Source organism: Mustela nivalis, assembly GCF_964662115.1.
Source record: "Mustela nivalis genome assembly, chromosome: 17".
Classification (NCBI taxonomy): Eukaryota; Metazoa; Chordata; class Mammalia; order Carnivora; family Mustelidae; genus Mustela; species Mustela nivalis.
Window position 1 is genome coordinate 25,708,831 of NC_139036.1, and position 18,829 is coordinate 25,727,659.

At 37.2% G+C, this 18,829-nt stretch overlaps 1 protein-coding gene across 1 annotated transcript in view; it reads left to right on the forward strand.

Annotated features, from left to right (window-relative positions):
* The first annotated feature begins 624 nt into the window (after nt 1–624).
* Nucleotides 625–18,829, forward strand: part of TAF15 (TATA-box binding protein associated factor 15) — a 28,722-nt gene continuing 10,517 nt past the window's right edge. The window contains exons 1-7 of the mRNA XM_082704575.1: nt 625–740; nt 7,566–7,605; nt 8,961–9,012; nt 9,099–9,183; nt 9,267–9,369; nt 12,972–13,162; nt 14,150–14,270. Of these exons, the coding sequence (XP_082560701.1) occupies nt 734–740; nt 7,566–7,605; nt 8,961–9,012; nt 9,099–9,183; nt 9,267–9,369; nt 12,972–13,162; nt 14,150–14,270 (599 nt within the window). The 5' untranslated portion in view covers nt 625–733. The remainder of the gene's footprint in view (nt 741–7,565; nt 7,606–8,960; nt 9,013–9,098; nt 9,184–9,266; nt 9,370–12,971; nt 13,163–14,149; nt 14,271–18,829) is intronic.

Here is an 18,829-nt window from a genome sequence, read left to right on the forward strand (position 1 = left end):
GGTGCCTGATAATTAGAGGTGGCCATTACAACAGTACTGAAATCTAAAGCTCGACCTCCCACCCACCGTATTCTCAAGACCGGGTTTGCGTGTGGTTTCGCTTTAATGCAGACGTTTGTTTCATATCACCTTGTAGTCTGTGTTTTACTTGACAAGGTAGTTCGACCGGGAGGCGATCAGGACTTTCGTCCCCGAGCTCGCCGACACCCAACGCCCCCAGGTGGCTCCAGCTGTCTGCAACCAAAGCTGAGCGAACTAGGGCATACCACTCGAAATTTCACGGGAAGTAAGGCCTTTTCTAACCAAATAGTCTGTGTTCTTAACCCCTCCCCTCTTTCGCTTCCTAACCTCAAATTCTGTCAGACGCTATAAAAGTCAGAAACAGGACTGTAATTGGGACGGAGAAAGTAGGCTCAGCCTCCTCCCCCATGCTAATGGCTGCATTGGTACTTTCTCCTCTCGGTTCCCTCTCAATAATGGTACCGCCTGCGGAGGGGAGAACAGAGAGAGTTTCTGAAGACCTCAGGGTTCAGAGGCCGGTACTCGTACAGAACCACCCCTCGCGCGCTGGCACGGTGGTTCCGTCCACTGTCCTCTGATTGGCTGCGGAGGCCCCGCAGTCGGGCTCAGCCCGCCGCGCCGCGTTCAGTACAGCTTCGGCCGCCGCGCCGCCTGGCTCTCGTATTCCTTGTTGTCGGCGGGCTCTGGGGGCTCCGCGCTGCGGCCGTTAGTCATGTCGGGTAGGTGACTCCTTCAGCGAGCAGCGGCAGCGACGAGAAGGGGCCTGGCGGGGTTGGGCCGTTTTCCCGCCCACCGGAGGGCCCTGAGGGAGAGCCTCCGGCCCTGAGGGAGGCTTGGGGTGGGGGGGGGGCGGCCGTGGCCGCCGCCATGTTGGACTGAAGGGACGCACGCTCCCAACGCTCTCCGTCTGCAAATCTCCGCGGGAGCGCTTCGGGCCCCCCTTTTTTTTGACCCTGTCCTTGGAACCTGAGGAGACGTGCGGCTCCCGGGGAGGGTGTGTGAGTTGGGGGGGCGGAGGCCGTCTACGCCATCACGGGGGCGGGGGGAAGCCCGTGATTAGAGCATCCGCCTGAGAGAATCGGTGCTTCTGGTTCTCCGCTCCGCCTCAGATCTTTCAGCGAGGCCTCGGGCCAGTCATCTCGCCGCCTCGTACCTCAGTTTCCCCATCTGTGAAGTGGAGCTGGGCCTTCCTGACTCACCCATTCATCAGGTGGGGGTCTTGACGCTCTGGGAGCCCTTTCAAAGGACGTTGCCTTGCACAAAATCCTACTTATCGTCATTCCCTCTACCGTAACCACCCGGATTCGAGTGGGGGTGTTAGCATGTAATTCAGCTTCCTCCTCGCCCTCCTCTCATTTTTCTCCCTTCTCCAGTTGTTTATCTCCTATAAGAGCCCTGCAAGTGAGCCTTTTCTGGTCTGAATAGAGTCCTGTAGGTACATGTGTCATTTACCTTAAAGCATACAGGCCAAAGGAAAGGCAGTGTTACACGAAACATTTAAAGTGGTAGACAACCCCCCTCCCCCGCGGTGTGGAAGAGAAAAAAAAAAAGGCATTGATCTCTTTAGGTCAGTTTAGGTCCTGCTAATAAACCCGAACATAAAGTCTGGAACACGAATGTTTCCTAGATTTAGCAGTCCTAGCTAACACACAAGGTCCTCTCTGTTGTGGGTACCTCCCAGGCTGCAAAGACCCAGCTATCCGCTTGCTAGAAAACATCATTAGAGATCACATTTCATGTGGAAAAGCAGAACATTTCCTTGAAGCCATATGATGGGGATCAAAGGGATGGCTGGCACAGTCTTCTACATTTTTTAAGGGAGGACCTGTTGGTATTAAAAAAAAAAAAAAAAAAAAACAAACCCGCAAACCCCAACCCCCCACCCCCCCCCCCCGCGCCGCCCCCACTCCCCATCCAGTGTTGTGGAAGGATGGAAATCTGTGACAAAAAGCAAGTAGCAGGCTGAGATGAGGCCAAATTAACAGGACTGGCTGGACAGGAGAATAACTTAATATTCCTTAGATTAACCTTAATATGACGTCTGAGGATTGAGTTTTTGTAGGACAGGGCACCTACCTGATGAAAGAGGCTTTTAACTGCACAGGATTTCTCTTTAAATATTTAATCCTTGCTCCAAGAAAAAAATAGTTTCTTATTCCAAGTAGACATTGGTACATCTTTTACCAGGTACATAATTTGGAATGAAGTCTGGTAAAGCTCCACAGAAGTATGTAGAAGTTTATCCGTAGGAGATGTGTTACCCATCCATGGTTTAAAAAAAAAAAAAATGAAAAGATTTCCTACCCTCATGGGGAAATTGACCGTTTCAATGGACATTAAAAACTATTGGCGTGTGTTGATTTTTAACATCTTTATTGGTGTAAAACAATGGCTGTTTTTAATAGGACTGCATAGCTTTTATGGAAGGTTAAATTGTAGAGGTTATCATTTGCAAAATCCAGGATTTTCAGCTGTCATATTAGTGTGTGAGCTCATTTATCCATTAGTACTGATCTTTGAAGTACCAAGACACTAGATTAATTTGTCACTTTGTAAATTAAGTTTTTTAAAATATCAAGATTGGCTTTCACATGTGAAAAGGACCTTATTTGATTGTTCCTAAATTTTATGTCCATTAAAGCGAGAATCTTTAAGTTCTGCTTAGTGTTACATAGTGTTTTTACATTTTGTAAAATGTGTATAAAATATTTTGACTTTATGTAAAAATAAGTATTATGCTTTTGACTTTTTTTTTTTTTTGGTGAATGTTTCAGTTAATAAATGTAACAGTAAACTCCCTGTAAACAGCTAATTGCATTAACTTTAGTTAAATGCTTAAACATTCCAAACTCAACCACTCCAGATGCCTGACAGCAGACTTACAAACCTAATAAAATAAAAGTGCTTACATAGTCAATAAATAAGTAAAAATTATAAATATTGTAAGTCATATTCATATATTGTTTACAAATGTGAATTATCTGACACCTTTAAGTTAGAATCAAATCTAATATCAGTTATACATACAAAAATTAAAGTTAAGGTAGTTCTCATTTTGGCAGTATGGCAGACCAAAATAAATTCAAATCTTCTATCTACAAACATCAGAAATGCAAGAATTTATTTAAAAAAGGGGGAATTGAAGACCTAACTGCCAGAAATGAAGTATAAGCCAGCATAGGGCTAGCTTGACAGTTGCCCTGAAGAGGCAGATATAGGTCTCATCATTTAGAGACTTGGGGTTTTTGTTTGTTTTTTAAGATTTTATTTGAGAGAGTGAGCACAAGGAGGAAGGGAGAGGGAGAAGCAGGCCCTCTGCTGAGTAGGGAACCTGACTTGGGTCTCGTTCCCAGGACTCCAGGATCAAGGCCCTGGGCTGAAGGCACACACTTAACTGACTGAGCCACCCAGGTGCCCTGCAACTTGGGTTTTATTACCCAAGTACCCAAGGAAATGAAGCCTTGAGACTGTTAGAGCCAGATAATGGGAACTGAGACCTTACATAAAATCTAGATGTTTAAAAGATGGTCTTCAGTGAAAGAGTGAACTAGAAAAAACCTTTGTATCAGCATAACAGATAACAAGGAAGCTTGGGTCCTGAGTAAAAAAGTTCTGTCCTGAGAATTTGTAACCTGGGAACTATGCTTCATACAATTTGGGCATACATTTGGGCTAGTTAATGGGGAGTCCAGGAAAACTTAAGCCAAGAAATTAACATAAAAATTGGTTCTGCGCCTGTAATAACCTTGGGGCTCCTGGTAGAAATGAAAAATCTTTTCTGGGGAGAAATTTCACAGACTAGGTCACAGGAATCTTCTAGAAAAAATAAGCCTTGCAAAAGGTAGATTCACATTAAACAATTGTAGGACTTGAGGAAACAGTTCACCAAAATGAGAATTTATGGCAAATGGTGTTAGAACCCTAATAGTTAATCTGAAAGCAATTAAGTGTGACATTACTAAAAACCTAAAGGAAGGAATCAACCCTAAGACCCAAGATGTTATGAAGAAAGACCATATAGCTTTAAAAAGAACCTAGTATGAAATAGAAACAGTGGTTAAGTTGAATTGCAGACTTAGCAGAAGAAATAATTAGTGAAGTGGAAGACAGATAGAATTACTCACAGTTTAGTTCAGAAGATGAAAAATAAGGTTTAAAAACAGATGGAGAAGTCCTATCATACATATAGTATGTATGTAGTATGTCTCCTAAGAAAATGGGATCAATATTACAGTTGAGATTTTTCCAAAATTGGTAAATATTTTGGCTCAAAAAGCAGTAGTTTGAAACACGAGACATAAAAATCAGTTCATACCTAGATACATTGATGTGAAACTGTAGGTTATGAAATCCCAATTACCTATCAGAAGAAAATAGGAAACGGTTAAGTTTGGTAGACTTAAAAGTTCTAAGAAGTTGAAAAATAATGAAATGATCCTAAGTCTAAAGACTAAGAGTACCACTTTCAGGCCTTTGCCAAAAGAACTAAAATAAAGTAAATCCAGGAAGGAGAAGTAGAATGCAAAAACAGTAGAAGGAGCAAACACAGTAAATAAAAGGCAGATATTATTAACAGTATGGAACATTGAAGATTAAAGTGATTACATTTGGAAGTTAAAAAGGAAGCAAAAAGAAGAAAAATTGAATGTTTAACTTCTAAGGCAATATGGGAAAAGAGTAAAGAAAATCTAGTACGAGGCAGGAAAGGAGTAAAAAGGATAAAGAAAATCCTAGTAAGTAGAAAGATCTAATAAAGCGCATAGGAAAAATGAAAACTAGTAGTAAAAATAAGAAAATGCCAATTCAAAGAGTTTCATATTGGGAAAAAAATTGTTCAGAAATGATATACCTAAAACCTAAGATTAAGAGATGTTGGAAGTACCGAGATAGAAAAAGATGAACCAGACAATCAATAACCAAAAGGAAGATTGTTTTGTTATGTTACTAGTCGAAATAAAGTTTGGACCTTTTTAATCATGATATAATGTTAAAAGAGGATTCATCACAGATATATAAACCTGTACTTTTGGGTGCCTGGGTGGCTCGGTGGATTAAGCCTCTGCCTTTAGCTCAGGTCATGATCCCAGGGTGCTGGGATCGAGCCCCACATCAGGCTCTCTGCTCAGCAGGGAGCCTGCTTCCCCCTCTCTCTCTCTGCCTGCCTCTCTGCCTACTTGTGATCACTCTCTCTGTCAAATAAATAAATAAAATCTTAAAAAAAAATAAACCTCTACTTTTGCTTAACAATAGAGCCTCAGAATATAGAAACCAACAAAATATAAATGACAAGCCTGGTCAAATGGAGTTTTTTTTTTAAAGCATACCTTTCTTTATAATTAATAGATGGGGCAGACCAAATGTTAAGAGTATGAATGGTATAACCAACAAGTATCATCTAGAGTTAGAGAATTTACTCAACATTTAGGGAATATATAGTTCTTTTCAAGCTCGTAAGGGGCATTTGTGCAAGTAGAATACTTATCAAGGGGAAAAGCGAGAAACAGCAAATCCTAGTAAGTACCAGGAATAATAGAATACCTTTTCTGGCTGCAATGGAATATAATTAGAAAACAGCAGAATCAAAACCCTATACACTTGGAAATCAAAACATTTCTAAATCATGGATTCAGACACAAGGCTCAAGTGTAGAGTACTCCTAATTAGCAGTAGTTTAAAATGCCATAACATTTACAAACTCAACTTCTCTAATGAATATAAGGGCCATACTAACTGGTTAATATATCTTCTACCAGTTTTAAAGTCAGCCAATGAAGAAAGTCAGATTTAAAATTTCAGAGGACCAAAGTGACTGGGTTAAATTATGGACTCACATACTTAGATTTGAGCCAGGGTCACATGACCTATGTGTTGTATACTTGTATAATTTTGAGTGAAAGGGAAATAAACAGGTGTTGAACACCATCCTCAGTGGGAGAACGCCCCCCCCATCCATGCCTTGGTGTATAATTGAAGCTAAAGCTTCTTTTATCACCAGGGTACCTTAAGTTTTACTCATACACGCCCCCCCACACTTTATAATCCTTTTCAGTTTCTGATTTAGTTGAAGCGAATTTTCTTTCTCATTTGGTAGATGTGTCTAATTTGTTTATGGTCCAATGAAATTCTGTGTGCTTTTCTTACTTGGTTATTAGTGATAAATCTATGGTCATTTTATCATGGGTGTGGTGGTGATACAATTTTTTCTTTGTTTCAGCCTTATGTTCTTCACATTCATAGAAGTAGTTAGGATTTTAATCAATATTCTTATGATTAAGTATTTTAAAAAAAATCTTGTTTAGTCTGATTGTAGATCTCTGCTGCAAAAAAGTGTTGAAGCTCATGTCATCTATTTATACTGGCAGTGACAGTGTTTTCATATTGTAGCTTTATGTGAATTGAATGCAGATGTCACTGATTTGATTTCTGGTGGGTTTTCAGAAGAATTGTTTAACAGCAAATGATTTTGTTTCATGTTGGATGAGATTGGGGTTAGGGGACAGCAGTTTCAGATGGAGTTATTTTTTGCAGTTTGAAAGAATATTTCATATAAATTGCTCGTATTCATCACTAATAAACTTAGGTCATTCATTTGACTCCAAAAACCCAAAGGATAGGGCCTCTTTAAAAGTTTTTGATACAACTGATGTTTTGAGATACCGAGAAAAGCTTTTTTTTTCAGAAAAAGTTTTTTTTTAACATTATTTAATTCATGCCTTCCTTTGTAGTTTTTATTGCCAAAAAGGAAACTGGAAGTAGGTATTGCTGAGTTGGTATACCGATTGGCCAAGTCCCTGAAACCTTAGTAAAGTTGGAGGTTAACAACTAACTTAGCTGCTTTTACCAAAATCTTCAGAGATCTAGTTGTTGCTGCGGACAGCCAGAGCAGTCCAGTACAGGGAAATGATGTGTATGTTGGGCTGGTGAGGATTTACAAGTCAGTGTAATCCTGGGGATTTATCTTGTCCGCGTGGGTGTCTTTCCCCCTTTTTAGTCTCGATTAGTTTCAGTAGATGCCTTTTTGTGTATAAAGATAACTTGAGTTATCTTTATGGATGGATTTTTCATTGATTGTTTTATACTGGTTTACTTGGTTCTTGTGACCATTAGGAGCCATTTATAGATTAGTTGTTTTTCTTTTTTTTTTTTTTTTTTTTTTTTTTTTTTTGAAAGATTTTTTTTTTTATTTATTTATTTGACAGAGAGAGATCACAAGTAGGCAGAGAGGCAGGCAGAGAGAGGAGGAAGCAGGCACCCCGCTGAGCAGAGAGCCCGATGTGGGACTCGATCCCAGGACTCTGAGATCATGACCTGAGCCGAAGGCAGCAGCTTAACCCACTGAGCCACCCAGGCGCCCCTAGATTAGTTGTTTTTCAAAGACGTAGTTACTGTAAGCAAATCCTTAACACAGTAATTTTAAGTAGTTTTCTTTCCGTAGGTAGTTTTTATTACATTTTCTTACCAGATTTCATCTGTAAAAGCTAAAGTCAGCTTTTGAGGGAAGCATAATTTTAAATAAGATTTAAAATTCTTTTTATGTGTTTTAGATTCTGGAACTTACGGTCAGTCTGGGGGTGAGCAGCAAAGGTAAAGTATATGTATGTTTTACTAACACCATGTAAGAGTAGAACTGAGGGATAAAAAAGATGAATTTAGTCAAGTGTTCCTTTTGAGATTTGGTATGTGGATTTTTTACAGTTAAATATTAGCTTGTCAAGGGGGAAGGGCCTTTGTACATATGTACTGAAACATTTTTTCTTCTTTTTAAAAAACCTGCTTGAATCAGTAAATACAGATGCCCCCTAGAGATTAAAACAAATCTCATAGGTATTTTAAAGCATATTTTCTTTAAGAAATTTTTAAGATGAAAGTATTAAAAGGATTAGACAATTGAACTATATAACAGGTTCTTAGAGAAAGCACTTAAGTTTTTTCTTGTATATAATAATGCGACTTTTTTTTCAGAGCAGATTTTCTTTAAGCACTATAATAGAAATGTTTAGCATTTTTAAAAGACTCCTTACCATACTTACGATAAAAAGAAAAGTCTGATTTTACGTGACTGTATACATACAGTAGGGTTCTTGTAATTGCCAGAAACACAGCCTTCAACTTTCACTATAAATGTTATGGAGCTCAGTGTGAGATACTCAGAATAGCATCTCAGGTATCTTCTGTCTTCAGGTTTTACGCTTCATGAATACAAAACTGGTTTGACTTTTCTATTCTTATTGTAGTTCTAACTTCACAGTAGGCAACAAGCAAATGTTTATTCAGTGAAATATGTTTTATAAAGTTAAATTCTGTTAGCATTTGATAGCTTTAGAATAATAAAAAGGTTTTCTTTTCAAGTATTTTGGGGGGAGCATGTATTCAGAAAGTTTGTTTCTGACTTGTTAGAATTTGCATGCTATCAAATGAAAGTTCAGATCTGAGGAAGGTACCTTTATTCAGTCGACAAACTATATGCCAGGCTGTGCTGTGTTACTGGGGGTACAATATATTAAAGGCAGATTTAAGGCAGATGGTAGGAAGAAATTAATCTGTCAAACAGCTAATTTGATTAAAGTGCTGACTTAAACAGTTAATTTTCTGTCTTGGATTTTTAAAATCATGGGTTTTAGTTCCATGTAGTCACTCTCCACACCTGAGTATAATTACCTTGAGATTTTCTGGTTCTTTTGAAATTGTATTTGTGTGAGATTGTCAAAGCTAAACTTTCGGTGCTTGCTTAGTATTAAAGAGTCTGGGAGTGATTCATTTATGTCTTAATAGTCTTTGGTTTTCACCTTTCAATTTAGACTCTAAGAGACAGGCAGATCGGCAGTTTTTCAGAAGAGAGCCTTGTGCAGAGTTGAAAGTTGAAACTGAAGATGGTTTTTTTTTTTTAAGCTTTTAAATTCTAACACATCTCTTTCAAGTACTACATTTTTCTTTTACAGTTACTCTTCCTATGGAAATCAAGGGAACCAAGCTTATGGACAAGCACCACAAGTAGGTTAAAATATAAATTGTGCTTTTTGTAAACAATTATTTTTATCTTAAGTAGGTGATGAAACTTGTATTTACCTAAATTTCAGAGCTATTCTGGCTATGGACAAACTACTGATTCCTCATACGGACAGAACTATGGCAGCTACTCCGGCTATGGACAAAGCCAATCAGGTTGGACTAGTTTGTTAAATTTGCTATTTTAGAAATTAAAAAGTCAGAACATTTACTAAATAGTATAACCATTCGATCTTCAGGTTATTCACAATCCTACGGTGGTTATGAGAATCAAAAGCAGAGCTCATATGGCCAGCAGCCTTATAATAACCAGGGACAGCAAAACACGGAATCATCAGGAGGGTAAGGAAAACAATAAAAACACTGATTCTGTGTTGGGTAGTGGAAATAATACTTTGGGTATTAAATAGACTTCACCATCAAACTAGCTTTACATTTTTTTTTTCCAGAAAAGTTTTGAAGTATGAATTTCACAGTTCTTTGTTAAGAAGAATATGCAAATTGTCTGCATTGTCATTTGATTCCTATGTGTTTTTTGTTTGTTTGTCTTTAAAGATTTTATTTATTTATTTGACAGAGATCACAAGTAGGCAGAGAAGGAGGTAGAGAGAGAGGAGGAAGAAGGCTCTCTGTTAAGCAGAGAGCCTGATGTGGGGCTCGGTCCAGGACCCTGGGATCATGACCTGAAGCCGAAGGCAGAGGCTTTAACCCACTGAGCCACCCAGGCGCCCCCCTATGTGTTATTTGTAATATTGCTATTTAGTTGTTTATGAATGCACATTATTTTTAAAGATTTTATTTATTTGGGAGAGAGAGAGCAAGTGAACGAGCATGAGCCGTGGGAGGGGCAGAGGAAGAAGTAGAGTCCCTGCTGAGTAGGGAGGGTAATTTGGTACTTGATCGCAAGACCCTGGGATCATGACCTGAGCTGAAGACAGATGCTTAACCGACTGAGCTACCCAGATGCCCTAAACTATATGATTTAAATGTTAAAAAAAAATTTGGACCTTTGCTTTATATGTGAGATTAAATAAGAAACTGGGAGAGACTTTTAGTGCTTTCTTTTATTTCCATTTTGTTTTTTAGCCATTTAAATATATTACCTTTTCAGGGACAAAAATACTTAGAGAGTGCCAAAACCTATCCACACATTTCAGATACTCTAAATTTGTCTTGTTAACATAGGTGGGTGAATATTTACCAACAAGTTTATGGGTTTTGTAGCTTGCCTTTTTTTCTTAAATTTTTGTTTGGTTTTTTAGTTTTTTTTTAAAGTTTCAGATATGAGGAGCTTGTTCTTGTTACTAATTTTAGTAATAGCAACTTAATTTTTTAAAATTGCGCTTTACATTTTGTGAAATATTTTTACATTCTGTAATTGACCCTTAGCCATTATGAGTGTCAGTAATTATCTCCAGTTTGTAGAGGTGAAGAGAAAGTAAGATTATGTAGCCTGTTAAGTTGCATAGCTAAAAAATGAGGCAAAAACTGAGATCCCAACAAGTATTCTCTCTGTAGTGAAAAAAATTATTCTAAGTGAAATTCAGTTAAATAAAAGCATTGGGGAAAGATTTGTAAGGTCACATTGTCAGTCTTATAGATGTGAGACTGTTTTGAAAAAGGGGAGTATACATGTAGAGAATAATTTTCAGAAAGCACGTTACATCAGAAAGATGAATTCTTTAAGCTCTGTTGGTTAGGTTTTTTTTTTTTTTCTTTTAAGATTTTATTTATTTGAGACAGATCTCAAGTAGGCAGAGAGGCAGGTAGAGAGAGAGGAGGAAGCAGGCTCCCCACTGAGCAGAGAGCCTGATGCGGGGCTGGATCCCAGGACTCTGGGATCATGACCTGAGCCAAAGGCAGAGGCTTTAACCCACTGAGCCACCCAGGTGCCCCAAGCCCTGTTGGTTAGTTTTAAAGTTAGGAGAATCCTTTTATAAGGATACATTTTTGGAGGAATGAGGTATATAGCAGGTATAAATATAAATATAATAATAAATGCAAATATAAAAATATAAAATAAATATAAATGCAGGTCTCAATGAAGTATAAATGTAAAAGATAAGTGTTAGATTTGGTTTGACAGCCATTTAACTTTTTTAATTTTAATTTTTTATTATTTTTAAAATTTGTAAAAATTTATTTATTTGAAAGAATGCATGTGCGTGTGTGCAGGTGGGGAGAGGGGCAGAGAGAGGGAGAGAGAATCTCAAGCAGACTCCCCACTGAGCGTGGAGCCTGCAACATGGGGCTCCATCCCATGACCCTGAGATGCTTAATGGACTGAGCCACCCAGGTGCCTCTAGTTTTTTTTTCCCCTCTCTTTGACAATTTTAAAGTGAAGCACTAAGGTTCTGACTGTTGATGTGAGACATCAACATGTCTCTCACATCAAAATACTCATGTTGGGGGAACATACTGATCTTTATTACATTGCTCTGGTCACCTGATGCAGAATAAGATGTCACTATTGAGTTATGAGACTTTTTGTTCCCTTTTTAAAAAGGTAAACATTAGAACTCAAATCTAATTAAATGTTCTTTCAACATACCCATCCTGAGAACATGTAATTAATAGTCATATTGCTTAGACATTTCTTCTTGAATTGCCAGAGATAATAAAAATATCTCATTTTTTGGTAGACTAGTTTCAGATAAGAAATGGCATCACAGGGGTGCCTGGGTGGCTCAGTGGGTTAAAGCCTCTGCCTTCAGCTCAGGTCGTGATCCCAGGGTCCTGGGATTGAGCCTCACGTTGGGCTCTCTGCTCAGCATGGAACCTCCTCTCTCTGCCTGCCTCTCTGCCTACTTGTGATCTCTGTCAAATAAATAAATAAAATCTTAAAAAAAAAATAAAAATAAAAGTCCGATTTACTATTGTTACTTTTTTTTGGTAATATTCTGATTTTTAAGTAATCTCTAACCCCAGTTTGGGGCTCAGACCCACAGCTCTTGAGATCAAAGTTTCCTGCTCCACCGACTAAGCCGGCCAGGAGCCCCTTATTACCGTTTTCTGAAATTTATCTTTGAAGATACTTAGAAGAATGTACTATAGGTTCCAAAGATAATTATAAGAAAATGGTACCCAAAATGTTATAACAGTGTTAAAATTAAGTGATAGAGAGAGCCTTTTAATGTAACTATTAAAAGGACTCATTACTTGCGGTGCCTGGGTGGCTCAGTTGGTTACACATCTGCCTTTGGCTCAAGTCACGATCCCAGGGTCCTGGGAACGAGCCCTGCATTGGGCTGCCTGCTCAGTGGGGAGTCTGCTTCTCCTTATTCCTCTCCGCCAGCTCATTCTCCCTCTCTCAAATAAATAAATAAAATCCTAAAAAAAAGACTCAGCACTGGTTGTGGTATATTTGTTGAAGAATGAGACATATTACTCTGTTTTGTGGCACTTTTAATTTTTTTAAATTCAAGGAGTTGGTAAAAACCATAGTGATATTTTGTTTCACTAATGTTTTTAAAGATGTATGTGATTTTACTTATAATGTGGCACCTCTTCAGTTCTAGTGAATTATTTGAAAGTCATTCCATTGTTCATAAGGAGATTTTGTAGATAAAATAACTAAATGATTTGTACTACGAAGTGATATTAGGGCCGTCTGGGTGGCTCAGTCAGTCAGTTAAGTGTCTGACTCTTGATTTTGGCTCAGGTCATAATCTCAGAGTCATGAGATTGAGCCCTGTGTTGGGCTCTGTGCTCACTGGGGGAGTCTGCTCGAGATTCTCTCTCTCCCTCTGCCCCTTCCCTCTCTCTTCTCTCTCTTTTCTTTCTCTCCCTCTAGCAAATAAATCTTAAAAAGAGAAAGAAAAGAGAAAAGAAAGAAGTATTAAATGTGGTTGAGGTCTACCTGGTCTGGCCTTTTAGTCTTAGTCAGTTTACTACAGTGAACATAATCATTCTATAAAATTTGAAAATTCTTGATTTCTGTTTAGCCAAGGTGGAAGAGCGCCTTCATATGACCACTCAGACTATGGTCAACAAGATTCATATGACCAGCAGTCAGGCTATGATCAACATCAAGGTTCATATGATGATCAGTCAAATTATGGTCAGCAGCATGATTCCTATAATCAAAATCAGTCCTACCATTCACAAAGGGAGAATTACAGCCACCACACACAAGGTATGGTATATTGACCTATTTTTTTTATTTTCCTCTCATAGAAGTATATTGAATTTTGGATTAAAAGACCTACATAGAATTTCAACTGTAAAAATTTAGAGTGACCTCATTGAATATACATGCTTCTCTCTTATGGCCATCAAAGCTAGTTTATTAGATTTCTATTTCTGAACTTCATGGACTCTCAAATGGTCATGTGGCTTTTTGATGACTGATGACATGAATTTCTTTGTTGTGTCACTTAACTGATCATTTGATAATGCTGTTGCTACTACTTATTTTGATAGTGGTGGTATACTTTATTTAGGGAAATTATGATCCTATATTAGCTTTCTCACCTCATCGAAGAAGGACTAGCGATTCTTTTACTTGTTGTCTTACAGCGCTTGGAATATACTACTGATACTTAGGAATTGGCTTGTGCCATGGACGTGAATGCTTCAAGGGCACAAGTCTTTTTTTACTCATTTATACCCTCATTGCTTAGTATAGGTCCTGGTTCGTAGTAAGTGCTTAATAAATATTTGTTTATTCATTCAGTGCATTCAATTACTGAATAATTGAATGAATGAATAAGTGAATGAGTGAATGTGGAAGCTCATTTACTGAATGTCTTCAGTGAATATAGTCACTGAATATGTCCAGTTTGAAAATGCAGTTACTTCTTGTCCATGTTTGATTTACATTTAAGTATTTTTGAGGTGAAGAAATAGAAAAGAAATTTTGGGGGTGAAGAAATTGTACATTAGGGTTATGCTTTTCATCTAATTATTAAGATGATGTACCTAATACTGTACTGGTAACTCAAACTGTTCTTCATCACCATCACATCAGCTGGTGATATCCATGTCACCATTTTGCTGTCTGACTATAACAATGGAATTTGACACATATAATTCTCAAACATATTAAGTTTACTTTACAGGAAGCGTTTATCAGAAATGATAATATTTATTCACATATCTGTTATTTTTTTTTTTCTTGTAGATGACCGTCGTGATGTGAGTAGGTATGGAGAAGATAATAGAGGATATGGCGGGTCACAGGGAGGAGGTAGAGGGCGTGGGGGATATGACAAGGATGGAAGAGGTCCTATGACAGGATCAAGGTAAGTATTATGTATAGGTGCCTACATTTCTTCTCTCTGTCTTTTTTTAATTTAAAAAAAATTTGTTGTTTTACTTAGCTGGTTTGATTCCAGCGTCTGATTTAGTTAAGAGGCTTACGTAGATTATGTTATAGAGAAGGAGGCAGAAATTCAAAATTTCTTTTCAGTCTTAAGATATTGGTTAATTACCTCAGAGTAGGCTATGTTAGCAGTTAGTTTTTGTGGTGTATATTAAACACCAGTGGAGAAAATTCCCCTTTTATGGTTGTGATTAAACCACTTAACTATGTTTTTCCTGCCAGAGCTATAGAGTCTAAACTCCTTTAAAAGATGACTCTGAGAAACCCAAGTATATTATATATAAAACATAAAAGGTAAGTTAATTTTAGATTGGAGTGTAGAGAGGCTATTCCTTAATCTTGAATCCCCTTGGGAAGGGACAATATTAGGAGGCCATAGCAGAGTATATAAAGGTGGGGTTGGCAAATGAGAAAGATTTTATGTAAACTACTTTTGTCTTCTTTCTTAAGTAAATAATTATTGAAATAATTAGTGCAATATCCCCTGTCATTGCATATTTTATTCATACTAAGCTATGGAAAAGATGACTTTTTAATTCAGCTTTTCTTTTCCTCATTGCTATCAGGTTTTGGTACTTAATTTTGGCATATGTTAGGAAAGCTGGTTATAAAATTACTTTTAAATATATCTGTAAATTTAGCACTTTGGCCCTAAAAACAAGAATGAAAAAATAACTGACATTTGTTATCCTCAGTTGAGGTTTGCAGATTGCAAATTTATGTGTAAAATACACAGTGTTGAAGGATTAATTTGTGTTCCTTGGGAATTGAAATTATTAGTGGCCTGTTAACTGACGCTTAATAACAAATCAGTGTCGGTTTGCTCTTTTGCTCCTTAGGGACTGTCTGTCCCCTGAGGTGACCTGAGCAACAGAGCTAGTTACATACAGCACTATTACTTCTTTAAGTGAGCCAGGAATTTGATCACTGACTTGCGTTTCTCTGTGTTTAGTGTATGGTACTTTGATATTATGGCAGAATTAAAGCCTAAACATATTTGATGAACTTTTATAACACTGAACATTAAGTCTTTCGATTGATAGCCAAAGTCAGTTTTCAACATTTAAATATATTACTGTATGCTCTTTATTATCAAAGCGAGCAGCCTGCCATCATGTGGATATAAATGAACAATGTAAAGTGACATGGTGCTTACTTTCTACCTAATAGCCTCCTTCCCATCTCAAACAGAATCCCAAACAAAGTAGCTAACAGGTATATTTAATTTTCCAATTAGTATGTTAGATAATTGGCTTTTTTGGAATGCTGTGTTTTATAGTATATCGTAGTTTTGATTTTCTTCATAAGGAAGTTATGTCCAGTACATTATTAATTAGACTATGACAGTGTGTGAGAGTGGTAGAAACCCGCTTTTCAGAAGGACAAGGGGAGAGAAATCTTTAAAAATGTGTTTTCATCTTTAAGAGATGACTCTTAGAGATTTGAAAGGACCTTGAATGAATCTAATAACACAGGGGGGAGCTTTATACCTTAACCATCTTGAGAGTCCCATTTTTAATAGCTTTCATAACCTTCTTGGCATCATATTTCAGTATAATTTATGGTGCAGATACTTGATTTGAACCAAAGTTTTTGATTTTCAGATGTTTTTATTTAGCCTTAGAGCCTTTTCACACGCTATCTTTGTGGAAGCACCCTATATGTTAAGTCAAAATAATACCGATCTGGTTCAAGGTAGGATTGGGGGAGGGGGTCTTGTCTAATTGCTATCACACCCTATTCTGCTCATCCCCCCACCCCCGCCCCAGCCAATAAATGGGTTGTTCTCGAAAGGCCTTTTTTAGGAATCCATGTGAATGATGATTCAATGATTCTGTATATTGGATTGGTAAATTTTTTATGTGAAAGGCCAAGTTGTAAATATTTTAGGCTTTTTGGGCCATATGATTTCTTTTATAACTGCTCATCTCTGCCCTTGTAGCACCAAAGCAGCCATAGACAATATATAAGTAAACATGGTTGTGTTCCAGTAAAACTTCATTTATGGGTATGGAAATTTAAAGTTCAGATAATTTTCATGTGTCACAATATCCTATTCAAGATGTGCTCTTTAGCTTATTTAAGGGGTAAAGTATTTTGAATTAGAGTAAAAATGCCTCGTTTTAGGACTTTCCCTTAACACTTGTTTACATTTAAGTACCAAAAATATCCAAACATTTTTTGTTAGTTTTCATCAACACTCCCATTTGTGTTTCTGATCATCTTACTTAAAAAAATTATATCAAGGTTGAAAATATAATGCTTTCAGGGCTGTTTGAAGAATATCTGGCATTAGTTAGATTTTTATTTAAAGAAGGGGCTTAGTTTGTGGGTGAGGGTGGGAGACGTGGTAAAGGATGGGACATTTTTAGACTCAAGATGTGTAATTGCTTGGCTGGAGGAAGAATATAGACCAAAAGGAAGTGCTGATTTTACAAATATGGAAGAAAAATGTGTGAAAATTGTAGGGACTATAGGAACCAATGTTTTTCTTTGAAAAAGCAGTTGTAGCAAAAATTTCTAATTGTTATCTAAAATTGATAACTAACCTCCTAGTGGGTTAGAAGTTTAAGGCTGTAAGTTCTCTGTTTTTAACTTCAGCATTGTGATGAGTGCATGACAAAATTGCCAGAACTTTATAGATAACTGTTATTTTTCATGATTAAGTCATCAAGTTACAGAGCTTTTTCAAGGCTTTAATAAATATCTTGAGCCTAAAAAAGTCATTCTGAATTTTGACTGTCTTAGAAGAGTTTTTGACTAGTTCCATTTTAATTGTGCATATGTTTTGGTAATAGTCTAGAATAGCACTGCCCAGTAGAAATGTAACATGGGTCACAAATGTGAGCCACATGTGTAATTTTAAATTTTGTAGTAGGCGCATTAAAAGAACATAGGCAGGTAGGAGTGCCTGGGTGGCACAATTTATTGGGTGTGTCTGCCTTTGGCTCAGATCATGGTCCCAGGGACCTGCATCAGGTTCCCTGCTTGGCAGGAAGCCTGCTTCTCCCTTTGCCTCTGCCTGCTGCCTCCCCTGCTTGTGCGCACGCACTCTCTCTCTCTTTCTCTGTCAGATGAATAAATTAAAAAATCATAAAAACATAGGTAAAATTAATTTTAACAATACATCTTACTTATTCTAATATACCCCCTGTATTTTATCATATAATCATTATAAAATTACTGAAGTATTGTATATTGCCTTTTTCATACTAAGACTTTGAAATCTTTTTTTTTTCTTTTTGTATTTTGACTACATCTTAATTTAGATTGTCCACATTTCAAAGGGTCAACAGCCGCATTTGGCTAGTGAATACTGCATTGGACAGGCAGCTCTATAATGAGAGGTTCTTGGCTTCTTGAAATGTGGGTAAATGTTGAATCCAGAGAGCTTTTTACCACACGTACAAGACATGGGAGGAAATAAGACATAAATACAGCTACTGTTGAGAATGATATTTAAATCCATTGAGTCATTTACATTTGGAATTAATGTTAGTCTTCTTCACATCCAAAAAATTGTAATTTGGATTTACTCTGAAAACGCAAGCATAGCACATGCTATTTGTTTTTTTAACTAATCTTTTCTAATTTTTAGGTAAGTCTCTTTTTCTCTCTAGATAATGGATTTTCTGAAACAAGGGTTCCTGTATTATCCTTTTACTACTTGGCAATTTAAGTCTTTGAATAGATATATTTAGATTTTCTTTTAAATTGAAAGATTCAGAGTAGAGATTCTGTCTGAAGAACTTTTTCTTGGCAAACACCTGAAATTAAATGACCATCAAATTAAATGACTCTCTTCTCCTCTACATATGTGATACTGTAACAATGAAAGAACCCTCAGTCTACCTTAGGGTAGGCTGCTTATTGTGGTTTTGAACTTGGGATAATTTCTGTAGTTGAGTCAAGAATATATAGTTGGTTTTCTTACGCAGGTGACAGTCAGCCATACAGTGGAGGATGTTAATCTCTAAATACCTCTACTACTACACCTTCAGATGTTCTTACTTCTGGAATTCTTTTGTGTACTGGAATTCTTTTGTGTACAAGTTTGCTGCTTTTTCTGGAAGGCATTGTTGTGGCAACGTCTTGACCCAGATGTTCCCATATCTTCATTGACTTAATTGGCTAGTGAAGCCTCAGTTTGGCTTATGGAAAAAGGACTTGTAACCTGACTACAGGTTTGAAAGATTCTTAACCACAGACCCATCTTTTGTTAAATACTTAATATTGACTACTACTTGAGTTTATTTAGTGTATTTAATATAATAAATTTGCTTATAAGGGATTATAATTACTAGTTAATATGAAATTTCTTAATAAGAGAAGAGAAAAAGTTTGAAGCATTTGAATTTGAAAGAAAGCTTCACCTACAATCCTAGGATTGTAGATCATCTAGACTGGTGCTTCTCAATCTTTATATATGAATTCCTTGGTTATCCTATTAAAATGCAGATTCTGATTTCGTAGATAAGA